The 12,733-nt window shown below is 39.0% G+C and overlaps 1 protein-coding gene across 3 annotated transcripts in view; it reads left to right on the top strand.

Moving 5' to 3' along the window:
- Positions 1-3,377, top strand: part of cpxm2 (carboxypeptidase X (M14 family), member 2) — a 31,982-nt gene extending 28,605 nt beyond the window's left edge. For 2 of the 3 annotated variants that reach the window (XM_051667892.1, XM_051667890.1), the window contains exons 14-16: positions 288-427; positions 1,007-1,106; positions 1,782-3,377. In XM_051667892.1, coding sequence (XP_051523852.1) covers positions 288-427; positions 1,007-1,106; positions 1,782-2,014 — 473 coding nt within the window. In that variant the 3' untranslated portion in view covers positions 2,015-3,377. The remainder of the gene's footprint in view (positions 1-287; positions 428-1,006; positions 1,107-1,781) is intronic. The other variant, XM_051667891.1, reaches the window with a different exon arrangement.
- The last annotated feature ends 9,356 nt before the right edge of the window (positions 3,378-12,733 follow it).

Raw genomic sequence — 12,733 nt, forward strand, 5'->3', positions numbered from 1 at the left:
AATCAACGTCATGCTGTTGTGTCATGTGACTCGATGCGGCAGAAGTTTAACCCTTTAAATGACAGTCTAGAGTCTTGTGAACAATATTCAGTCAGTTTAAACAAATTTCAGTTATGTGTTGCATATAATGAAGCCAAAATACAACGTCCACACATGTGTACGTGGGGTCACATGAGGTTAAAGCGCCAGTGAACTGTAAGATCTGATCATGTGTTGAAATGTTTTGTTGTTGTGATTGTTGTTGACATCAGTCAGTGTTGTAAACCGGTTCATTGTGTGTTTAACAGGTATGAATGATTTCAGTTACCTGCACACAAACTGTTTTGAGCTCTCCATGTATGTGGGATGTGATAAATACCCGCACGAGTCAGAATTACCTGAAGAATGGGAGAATAACCGCGAGTCTCTGCTCGTCTTCATGGAACAGGTGACTTTCCATTGATTTCTATGAACCGAACCTCCTCACACAAAACTTTTTTACATTTTCTTTAAGACATTGTTTAGTTTGTTTTCTCATGGAGATTGTAGACACCTGAAAAATGGTAAAAATGGGTTTTTGATTTGCTGGTAACTTAATGAGGAATTGCAACATAAAATACAGTTTAAATTGCATTAAAAGAATGATTGCCCGAGTGTCACTAATATAAGCAAATTAAATCAAAGACCTCGTTTACACCTGGTACTATGATGTGTTTTGGGTGATCAGATCACACGTGGCGAGACACATCACTGTTTTCACCTGGTCTCAGATGTGTCTCTTGTGAGAACTTGTGTTCAGATTTCAAGGGGAGGGTCTCTAATTTCATGATGACAATGCAACAATTTAACAGTGGAAATTTACCATCAAACTTTTAACTCAGAACCCAAATGTTTCTGTCGTCACTCTTCTGTCGAAACACATTCATGCCGTTAACACACTAAAACAAGTTTGTGTCTCAGTGTTTTTGATGGGTAATGTTTCACAGAGAGAGTGTGTGTGTGTGTGTGTGTGTGTGTGTGTTTCCAGGTTCATCGTGGAATTAAAGGTGTAGTCAGAGATTTTCAGGGTAGAGGAATCGCTAACGCTGTTATTACTGTGGACGGGATCAATCACGACATTCGTTCAGGTAAACACACACACACACTCTCACACACAAACACACACACTCACATACACACAGACACAGAGACACACACACACACACACACACACTCACACACAGACACACTCACACACACACACACACGCACGCACACACACACACGCACGCACGCACACTCACACACACACACTCACATAGACACACGACTCACACACACACACCACACACACACATACACACATACACACTCACACACAAACTCACACACACACACTCACACAAACTCACACAAACACTCACACACACACACAAACACTCACACAAACACAGACACACTCACACACAGACACAGAGACACACACGCACGCACACACACATACACACATACAGACACACACTCACACTCACACACACTACACACTCACACTCACACACCACACACTCACACATACACACGCACGCACGCACACTCACACACACACACTCACACTCACACTCACACAGACACACACACACACACACTCACACTCACACAGACACAGAGACACACACACAGACTCACACACACACACACACACACACACACTAGTTTGAATTCCTGTGCTCACTGTCAGATCAGAGCAGGTGAGTGTCATTAGTTGAAGTGTGTGTGTGTGTGTGTGTGTGTGTGTGTGTGTGTGTGTGTGTGTGTGTGTGCAGCGGCTGACGGCGATTACTGGCGTCTGTTGAATCCTGGTGAATATCGTGTGATGGTGCGTGCAGACGGCTTCAGCATCAGCAGTAAAGTGTGTACGGTGGGGTACGAGATCGGTGCCAGCAGGTGCGACTTCACACTCAACCGCTCGAATCTATCACGAATCAAAGAAATCATGAAGAAATTCAACAAACAGCCAATCAGCATGCGACAGAGACACAGACGACTGCACACATAGAAACAGAGGTGTGTGTGAGTGTGTGTAGTGTGTGTAGTGTTGTGTGAGTGTGTTGTGTAGTGTTGTGTGAGTGTGTTGTGTAGTGTTGTGTGTGTAGTGTTGTGTGTGTAGTGTTGTGTTTGTGTGAGTGTGTGTAGTGTTGTGTGTAGTGTGTGTGAGTGTGTGTGTAGTGTTGTGTGTGTAGTGATGTGTGTGTTTGCGTGAGTGTGTAGTGTTGTGTGTGTGTGTGTGTGTGTAGTGTGTGAGTGTGTGTGTAGTGTTGTGTGTAGTGTTGTGTGTGTGTGCGTGTAGTGTTGTGTGTGCGTGTAGTGTTGTGTGTGCGTAGTGTTGTGTGTGTAGTGTTGTGTGTGTGTGTGTGTGTGTGTGTGTAGTGTTGTGTGTGTGTAGTGTTGTGTGTGTGTAGTGTTGTGTGTGTGTGTGTGCGTGTGGTGTTGTGTGTGTGTGCGTGTAGTGTTGTGTGTGTGTAGTGTTGTAGTGTTGTGTGTGTGTGTGTGTAGTGTTTTGTGTGTGTGTGTGTGTGAGTGTGTGTGTGTGTTTCATCATCAGTTTGATTTTCCTGGAGTGAACACAACAGAAGCGTCACTCTTCACAGGACTGAACTGAATCTACTGTGACGTTTTTAAATGTAAACATGCTTATCAATAATATATTTGCAAATGACTTGTATTATTCACAGTTTTATCAAGAGAATATTTTATATTGTCCAGTAACTGCTTCTGTTGACATTTATTTGCTTGGTTAATCTTTTCTCTCAGTTAACTCAGCAATAAGTTGAAATGAATAATGACTAAAGGTGACGTAACCTGTGCTGTTCTGGTTAAATCTACATCAGCATCTATTATTCATTTATCATAGTTTCTCTTTCATTTCTTTATTTTTACCAGGAAAGACAAACAAATAAGTCAGCTACAAACATGTATAAAGTTATAGTAAGTACAGTAGTAAGATAATAGTTTTATAATGTAAGGAAAATTAATGCTTTAGCAGCAAAACACATCACGTTTTAATTAATACAGAAATTAGAAATACAAAAATAACTGATAAACATTATATTAATATTATTAAAAGATGTAATATACACAAAATAGGCTTATAAGATTGAGTTGGTGTCTTCATTTTCATTGTGATTTCATTTCTCCCAGTAACTTTGAAATAATCATTATATTATAATAGTTATTGTGCATTTACAGGAGCTTCTGCTTTAAACCAGTTCTGTTTGGTTTTTCATGTTTTGAAATGTTAATAAGGTAAATTGTTGAATATTTCCTCCGGATATCATATCCCAAACTCCTGTATTGAGAATATTCATTCATAATGCAGAATGAGTTACAGAACTCTGAATAAATATCACACTGAATCAGCATGTGTGTGTGATTACATGTCAGTGTTTTCTAATGTAAGGCTCCTGGTGTTTCAGCCGCTCATAGATGTGTATGTGAAAATCTCGTGTCATTATTTGACACATTCACTGTGGTGGGCATGAACTTCCTCTGACTCAAACCCTCTAGTGCTCATCACTGAGTTAAAGCTGCACTCAGTCACTTTAGTGTAATGTTGGACTTACACTGACACCTATAGCAGCTTGGATGCAGCACCATTTAAAATCAATAGTTTTAGTTTCAGATGTCATAGCAGAAATGTAATATTCACAGTCAGTCATGATTACTTTAATCAATGAGTGAAAGTGTCCAATAACAGGACGGTTACTGAGATTAAGCGAGTTGTATTCAGCTGGTCATGTGATCCAAAGATGGCCGCCCCCATGTGTGGATCCCCTCCATGTAGAATAAAACAGCTTTTATAAGGTTATTGATGTGAGTCTTCATTATATTGTGAGTGCTCATGACCATTAGGAGTTTTTTAAATGTGAATTACTGTAAGAGTTTGATAACAGTGCCTCCTACTGGACAAAAACTGTAAATGAAAGTTAAATCTGCAGAAACCTTCAAAACAATTTGTGTAAAAATAATATTTCTTCTTAGATCTGCAACTGTCAGAGAGAGAGAGAGAGAGAGAGAGAAGCATCCAGAAAGGTTAAAGTTCAAACTCTTGTTTTAAACCCTTGCATATTTTTCCATTCACAAGCACTCTCTCTCTCTCTCTGTCTCTCTCTCTCTCTCTGTCTGTCTCTCTCTCTCTGTCTGTCTCTCTCTCTCTGTCTCTCTCTCTCTCTCTGTCTATCTCTCGCTCTCTGTCTCTCTCTCTCTCTGTCTATCTCTCGCTCTCTGTCTCTCTCTCTCTCGTCTCTGTCTCTCTCTCTCTCTCTCTTTCTCTCTCTATCTCTCGCTCTCTGTCTCTCTCTCTGTCTGTCTCTCTCTCTTCTCTCTCTCTCTCTGTCTCTCTCTCTTTCTCTCTCTATCTCTCGCTCTCTGTCTCTCTCTGTCTGTCTCTCTCTCTTCTCTCTCTCTGTCTCTTTCTCTATCTCTCGCTCTCTGTCTCTCTCTCTGTCTGTCTCTCTCTCTGTCTCTCTCTGTCTCTCTCTATCTCTCTCTATCTCTCGCTCTCTCTGTCTCTCTCTGTCTCTCTCTGTCTCTCTGTCTCTCTCTCTCTCTATCTCTCTCTCTCTGTCTCTCTCTATCTCTCTCTATCTCTCGCTCTCTCTGTCTCTCTCTGTCTCTCTCTGTCTCTCTGTCTCTCTCTCTCTATCTCTCTCTCTCTGTCTCTCTCTCTGTCTCTCTCTGTCTCTCTCTATCTCTCTCTATCTCTCTCTCTCTCTGTCTCTCTCTGTCTCTCTCTGTCTCTCTGTCTCTCTCTCTCTATCTCTCTCTCTCTGTCTCTCTCTCTTTCTCTCTCTATCTCTCGCTCTCTGTCTCTCTCTCTGTCTGTCTCTCTCTCTTCTCTCTCTCTGTCTCTTTCTCTATCTCTCGCTCTCTGTCTCTCTCTCTGTCTGTCTCTCTTCTCTCTCTCTCTCTCTGTCTCTCTCTCTCTCTGTCTCTCTCTCTCTATCTCTCTCTCTCTGTCTCTATCTCTCTCTCTCTGTCTCTGTCTCTCTCTCTCTCAATCTCTCTCTATCTCTCGCTCTCTCTCTCTGTCTCTCTCTTTATCTCTCGCTCTCTCTCTCTCTCTCTCTCTGTCTCTCTCTCTCTCTCTCTCTCTCTCTGTCAGTATGAAATCTGTTTGTGAATGTTGTGTTTGGCTCATGTGAAGTTATATCTGCAGGTTAATGGAAAGAATATATCCAGACTGCACATATCTGCTCTACAGTCAGTTTAAGATAAAACACACACACATCTGTATTCATTGTCATTCTTCAGCACTGATAGTGTCTTTATTCTCTTGTGATAATTGAATTCCAGAATCAGTTCTCCTGCCACTCAAACCTCATCTCTAATCTACTGTAAACCCCAAATATAACCATCATTTGAAGTCTAAATCTCATCAAACCAACCTTTAACTATTTAAAATGAACTTGAATGAGATCTAGACTCATTTAGATCAGTCTGTTTTTCACTTTAGACTCTTTAAGGCCACATCCACACTCATACAGTTTCGTCTGAAAACACTTTAATTTCACTACGTTTACATCTATAATCAACACTAAAGCGTTTTCATCCACCAAAAACGAGACTTTCAAAAACACTTTCCATGACTTTCCATAATTTCAACAAATCACTTATTCCAAAACGATTTCCTTCTCTGTGTGAGTTTGATCAGAGATTGACTTTTTCATTTTTATGTGAATTTAACCCTTTAAGCTCTGAAGGTGTTTTTAAAGATTTCCTGTTTCAGTGGCATACACAAAATTAAAGGTTTATAACAAAAAACAAAAACAAAAAACAAAAAACAAGGAGGGTCAAGTGTTTGGTATCATTGTAAAGAAAACCTTTCACATTTTTTAATGATTCAGATTATGATACATTCTGAGACTCTCAGCCTAAGAGACTGCTGAAAAATCACACACACACAAAAAAAAACTGAACAAAATGAACTTTTTTCCCCTTATTTTTCTTATATTTCTTATATATATATCTCTGGGTTTAAATAAGGTGGCTAAAAACAACTGCTTTTGTTTTGTTTCCAGTCATGTCAACTGTATCTGAGAAAAATGTTGTGTTGATATGACAAAGCAATCAAAAGTTATAGCATTACAAATATAATTTATCATAGTGTCCAAAAGCCTCTCCAAACAAATAAAACATAATAATTGTACATAAGAACTAATTACACATGCAAACACAACAATGACTAAAGGTTTGCATAGCATGCAGACATGATTTTAGTAATGAGATTTCACAGAATGAGTTTCATTCTGTGTCATTTGAGTCATCATTGAGTCTGTGTCATGTATTTGGCGCCATCTCCTGGTGGTCATATGTAACATTGTGCTTCATGTGGATTATCTAATGATCTATACATCTGATTATCTTGTGTGTGGACTCGTTTGAAAGATAATCACCTCTTTTATATATTTTATGTTCTGTTTATTTTTCATTAAGTTATAATCGAAAACGCGGCATATAAGCAACACCAACATAATTATCAAAGACATATATTTAGCTATTACTCACTATATTTTTGTCTGTGAGTAAAACAAATAGGCTGGTTGTATTCTACTCTTTGAGAGCTTTCCAACAACATATGACACATGGACATTTGATCAGTTTGCTGTTTTTACTGATCACCATAATATGTGCAGTGTTAATTTTTTAAATAAATTATCAAAACAGAACACTTCTGATTTGTCTGCAGATTTCAAAGCACTTGTTCAGTTTTGGTCATAATGTCTACATGCATTGGAAAGTAGAGCTTCTAATCTTTCAAACGATACCTATTTTGTGTTGGTCAAGACTGTAGTTTTGAATATTATTGATGATTTGTTTTCTTGCGGCCCATCCGAGCTTAAAAGGTTAATTACCATTCCAGATTATATTGTATAGAGTAAACATATCAATGCTGCTCATCTATTGTTACACTTTAAAAAATACACTAATTTATTACATAATAATCATTTTCTTCAGATTCTCAAACACACAGTAGGAAGTAGCATTTTCATTATATATGATGCATACTGGTTTTGTTATCGTCCTCTGGAATCTGAACAACTCAACACTGATCTGCTTTATACTGCAGTTACTCACTTCCTGAACAAAGAAATCTCTTAAATGATTGGACGATGAGTCTCAGTCCAGACCAGATTTCAGCTTGAGCCTCAGAAGCGTGAGGAATCCGTTCAGAACCATCTGATATCTTCTGTGACGACGACAGAGATTGTGAAGCTCTGGATCAGATCTGGAATGGTTGAGATCTCATCCCATAACCTTTGTGTTTACTGCATCAGTGTGCCTGTGATCTTGACCTTCACGCTGACCTTGTGATGACGTACGGAGTGAAGCAGAGCAGAAACGAGCCAAAGGTGTCGATCTTCCGGATGGATCTCTGCCTGCGTCTGCGCTGCTCCTCCAAACATCTCTCACGAACACTAACACACAAAAACACACAGCATTGAGTGTGTGTTCGAGTCATTTTCATTTATATTTACTTACTACCCCTGCGTCTGAAACCGCATACTGTCAAAGTACGTACTGTATATGATGAAGGACGCACTTCTCGACCGGTAAAACAGTACGTTCTTTTAGATATGCATGCGAGTAGTATGAATAGATTTCAGACATACTTTATACTTTATATTTGAGAAGAGCCGTCCGAGTCGCAGTTCTCCACTGGTTTATTAACTCCAGCATTTTGAACGTGACGTCTCCTCAGCTCCCGAAGGATTATGGGATTGTAAAGCGTCCAGTCGATCCACACTTGGAAATAGTTGGTCATCTGGGTATTTCTCGCTTACTGTTCTATGAATACAGAGGATTCGGACATACTACTCCATTGACATACTAAATAATAGGGAAGTATGGATGTTTGGACGCAGTGACAGACTTAATTTATATATATTTGTGTGTATATGTTTAGTTATGTTAGTAATTGTGTATGACTTTCCTTCTTCAGCGGAACCGAAGTGAAGATTTTTATAAGCACATTTCAGCTCAGTTTGTCCATATAATGCAAGTAAACAGGTGCCATTAGACTGCTGGCTGTTTGACGGTCCAAAAGTCATATTTAGGCAGCATAAAAGTAATCCACATGACTCCAGTCGATCATTGAATGTCTTCTGAAGCAAACCAATAATTACAACTTTATTAACTTTAAAAAATATTTTCCTGCTAGCAGTCGAAGCATCAGTGACGTAAGCGCTATGGTGCGTTCACACGAGAAGTTGGAAACGTGCGCTTTGTTTTCAACAGAGGAATGAATGTCATGCAATAGTTAGGACATTTCAACCGGAAGCAACGATTTAAAGTTGATAAAGTTTTAATTATCAATTTGTTTCTTACAACAACCTATTGGTAACATAAAAGCAGCATAAAAGTAATCCATAAAACTCCAGTTGTTTAATCCATGTCTTCAGAAGTGATATGATAGGTGTGTGTGAGAAACTGATGAATATTTAAGTCCTTTTTTACTATAATTCTCTACTTTCAAACAGCCCTCCAATGCACATTCACGTTCTTCATGAGTTCTTTTGTTTTACTGTTTTACTCACTGGATAGGGAGGAGAGTTTGTAATAAAAAAGGACTTAAATATTGATCTGTTTCTCACCCACACCTATCATATCACTTCTGAAGACATGGGTTAAACGACTGGAGTCTTATGCATTACTTTTATGCTGCATTTATGTGCTTTTTTGGAGATTTAAAGTTCTGGTCACCATTCACTTGCATTGTATGGACCTACAGAGCTGAAATATTCTTCTAAAAATCTTCATTTGTGTTCTGCAGAAGAAAGAAAGTCACACACATCCGGGATGACATGAGGGTGAGTAAATGATGACAGAATGTTCATTTTTGGGTGAACTGTCCCTTTAAATAGGGAGATCCTCAAACCTCCTGTAATTGGTACTGTTGATTCTTCTATCAGATAAACAGCAGCGGCACTGAATCACATGACCATATTCAGCAGTCCGTGGAGATCGTGTACCGTATAGATGCTTACTTCACCTTAACACAGGACTTTGTGTTGAGTTTCCTGTTGAGATCATGAAGATCAGAAGATTTAGTCTTGATAAAAACTATTTTAGCAGTCTGTGAGTTACATCTAAAACAGAAAAGTCCAGAGCAACAGAAATCTAAGAATTAGTTATTGTGCATATTAAAGTATGTTTCTATTGAAAAATCCTCATTCATTAATTCTGCTCCCAAACAGGGAATAAACAGAGATATTATTGAAGATATGGTTCATTACATTCACAGTGATACTGAAAAAGCAGAAAGGAGAAATAACTGTACGTTTGTACTCATTGAACGATGATTCTTGAGTGTAATCTGTCAGACCAGCAGGTAGAGCCATTTCCCTTTTTTAGTTCAGACAGGATTATTGAAACAGTTCAGAGGTTTGTGTCTTCTGCTGATATTTTCACTGATGCAGTGAGCATTGTTTTTATAACATACAATAAATAGACAAGGGGATTTTTTAACCCCTATTTACAGTTTCTATTCAGAGAGTTCCAGATTGTTCCAGTATGTTGACGGATGTTCTAAAATCATTTCCAAAGACAGATGAGTTTGAGCAGTCATGATCTCATGTTTCTCTCAGAGAGACGTCTCAACAGGGCTCGTATCTGTTTGGCTCTAAACCTGCAGTTTGTGGTTCTCATAATGATCTCCTGTGGAGTGAGCGTCTGCCAGTCCTGCAACACGATCTGAGCTCAGATTGGCTGATAGAGACGCGTGTCATCACCTGCAGCCACTCACATTTGACTCGCTTACAGGTGAGGCGGAAATCATGACATGACCTCTGACACTTTAAATCTCCTGATTCTCTGTGTTTGTTTAGGCATCATGCAGTTAGAGTCTCGAGAGCTGCTGAATTTCACCAGAACATCAAAAGTGTCTGAATATTTTTCTTTCCAGTGTTTGTAATGAGCACAGAAGACTGATAGGCACACCAAAGCTTCACGGCATATCGACAGGATGCAGTAAATGCGCCTCTAAAGTCCTCTGATCGCCATCATTGTCGGAGGTTATACTAGTTGACGCAGGCGATATCAAGCTGACGTTTTTGAGCGGGAGCGTGACCGGAATGGAAAATGAGGTTTCAAGTGCAAATTTAGACTTGGAATTATGGAATATGTTTTTGTTTATATTAGCTAAATTGTGAAAGAAATGGACAATAAATGGATTGGCATATCCAACTTTATGCAAAGATATGGACATTTGCACTTTATTATGAGTTATCTATTCAAGGCCACAAGCACACATCAAAAACCGTCAAGCCAACTGGATTTACCTTACGACACTACAATCATCATCATCAGCTGTTTACTTCCTCATGCTGCCTTCACGTGCTGTCGGAAATATGAGTTTCACACTTGGAAGTTGCACATGAACGACCCCTCAAGTCATAATTATCAGAGATCAGAGAACTCAGAGTTGCCGAGATGCATGTTGTACATTTTTACAAAGTGAAAAGAGCTTGTGTTTGACCAAAATTCCATTATCGACAGCAAGATTACTGAGTGATATGTATTATGATGTCAAAATAAAAGTTCCTCAAAAATATGCATGAATGAACCTGGCATCATCCATGTTTCCGGTTCTTTCCGACAACTAATCACGTGAACGCGACACCTGTATTTACCACTTCAGAAGTGGGAAGTAGGATAATTCCGATAGCATGTTCCTCTTCCATTGTCCACTTGGACCATTCAAAAAGTTGTAATGATAGAAATGACAAGAACTAGCTGTAATTACTAATATATATGAAATAAGATAAAAATCCTATAGAGGAAAGAACCGTGACGTCACACTGCAGACGAGCAGCTGTTTAAAGAATCTGATAAGCGGGGTCTGGTTATCTCAGCGAGTATTGACGCTGACTATCACACCTGGAGTCACGAGTTTGAATCCAGGGCGTGTTGAGTGACTCCAGCCAGGTCTCCTAAGCAACCAAATTGGCCTGGTTGCTAGGGAGGGTAGAGTCATATGGGGTAACCTCCTCGTGGTCGTGATTAGTGGTTCTCGCTCTCAATGGGGCGTGTGGTAAGTTGTGTGTGGATCGTGGAGAGTAGCATGAGCCTCCACATGCTGTGAGTCTCCGCGGTGTCATGCACAACGAGTCACGTGATAAGATGCACGGATTGACGGTCTCAGAAGCGGAGGCAACTGAGACTTGTCCTCCACCACCCGGATTGAGGTGAGTATCCGCGCCACCACGAGGACCTACTAAGTAGTGGGAATTGGGCATTCCAAACTGGGAGAAAAGGGGATAAAAAAAAAGACTCTGATAAGCATTATATCATTTAATAGTGTTTATGTTAATGAAAGTTTTTATAACATTATTTCTGTGGTTTATAGCGAAAAAATATATGTAGGTTCTTTGGACAAACTATCGCCAAAACCAGTTTTAACTGAATTCAGTAAGCATGTATGTTTAGTCGTATGTTGATGAATAACCTTACAACAAATCTAGAGTTCTGACAAACATGCCGCAAATTTCCCACTTATTATTTTCACATGCAAATGAGCTTATGATTCGCTACAAATGTTTGCTAGAAGTTTGCAGCTCTTCGCCGGTACTGGTGAACCTCCAGCAAACCTCAGTAAAGCGTTTGCCTCAAAGCTCATTTGCGTGTGAAAATAATGAGTGGCGAATTTGCGGCAAGCAGGCTTGTGGAGTAACAGAATACTTCTTCACTGTGTAATCAGGATACAAAAATGTGTTATCCGTTACAGAAAAACTCAACGTATTCAGATTACAGTTACAATTGGTAAAAATTGGGATTACTAGCAGGATTACAATTTTCAATATATAAAAATATAAACAAAATATCCTCCTGTCATAAAATGATAAAGCCCGCTGCTTGCTTTAGAGTGGCACAGATATGATCAGATGCGCGCTCGATCTCTGCTGGTTCTCTCTCGTGACTCACGTGACTTTACTGTCACGTGTGCGATTAACACCTGTCTCACATCAACTGTGCTCTCCAAACGAGCTCAAACCATTAAAAGGGATGTTTTATCGCAACACTGGAGAAATATGAGTATTTTTTGTGGAAAGTGCAATGGATAGCTTATCTGATTTTGATACTTATTATAAATGTATCCTTAAGAAGTTCAAAAGTATCGGTGAGGGAGAAATACTTACAAATGTAACATTTGAAAACTCATAAAAAGTAGGAATAAGTAAATCAAGACACACTGAAAAGGTTTATATATATATATATATATATATATATACAATTTTTTATTTTATTTTTTGTCATTAAAATCCTCCTTAAACATAAACATAGACTCACCTATAAATGTTCGCTAGTGATGTTTGACTGTGGATCGTGAGCAAGCAGAGGACAGACACTGGAGTCATTGTTAATAATAATAATAATGAAGAGGATGAGCATGATGATGAAGATAGCATGTGATCTACCTACTGCAGTCAGAAGTTCATGAATGATCAGTGCTAATTAGTCCACATGCTAACTGCAATACATGGAATCTGAGGTATATCCTGTCAGATGTTGTTAACTAAGACATAATTCAGTGCATCTGATCTAACTGTATTTGCTTGAAAATAAACTGTTTTCTGTAACAGATCACCTGATTTGGAGTCGTTCTACATTTGAACATATTCAGTTTTCCTATTAAAGAGGCAGTGTCCCTGTTTTTCATGTTTTTTCTTATACTGTATATAATCACAGCTACATCACTCATAACATTTCTCAAACACGG

The sequence above is a fragment of the Myxocyprinus asiaticus genome, chromosome 32 (genome assembly GCF_019703515.2).
Source record: "Myxocyprinus asiaticus isolate MX2 ecotype Aquarium Trade chromosome 32, UBuf_Myxa_2, whole genome shotgun sequence".
NCBI classification, from domain to species: domain Eukaryota; kingdom Metazoa; phylum Chordata; class Actinopteri; order Cypriniformes; family Catostomidae; genus Myxocyprinus; species Myxocyprinus asiaticus.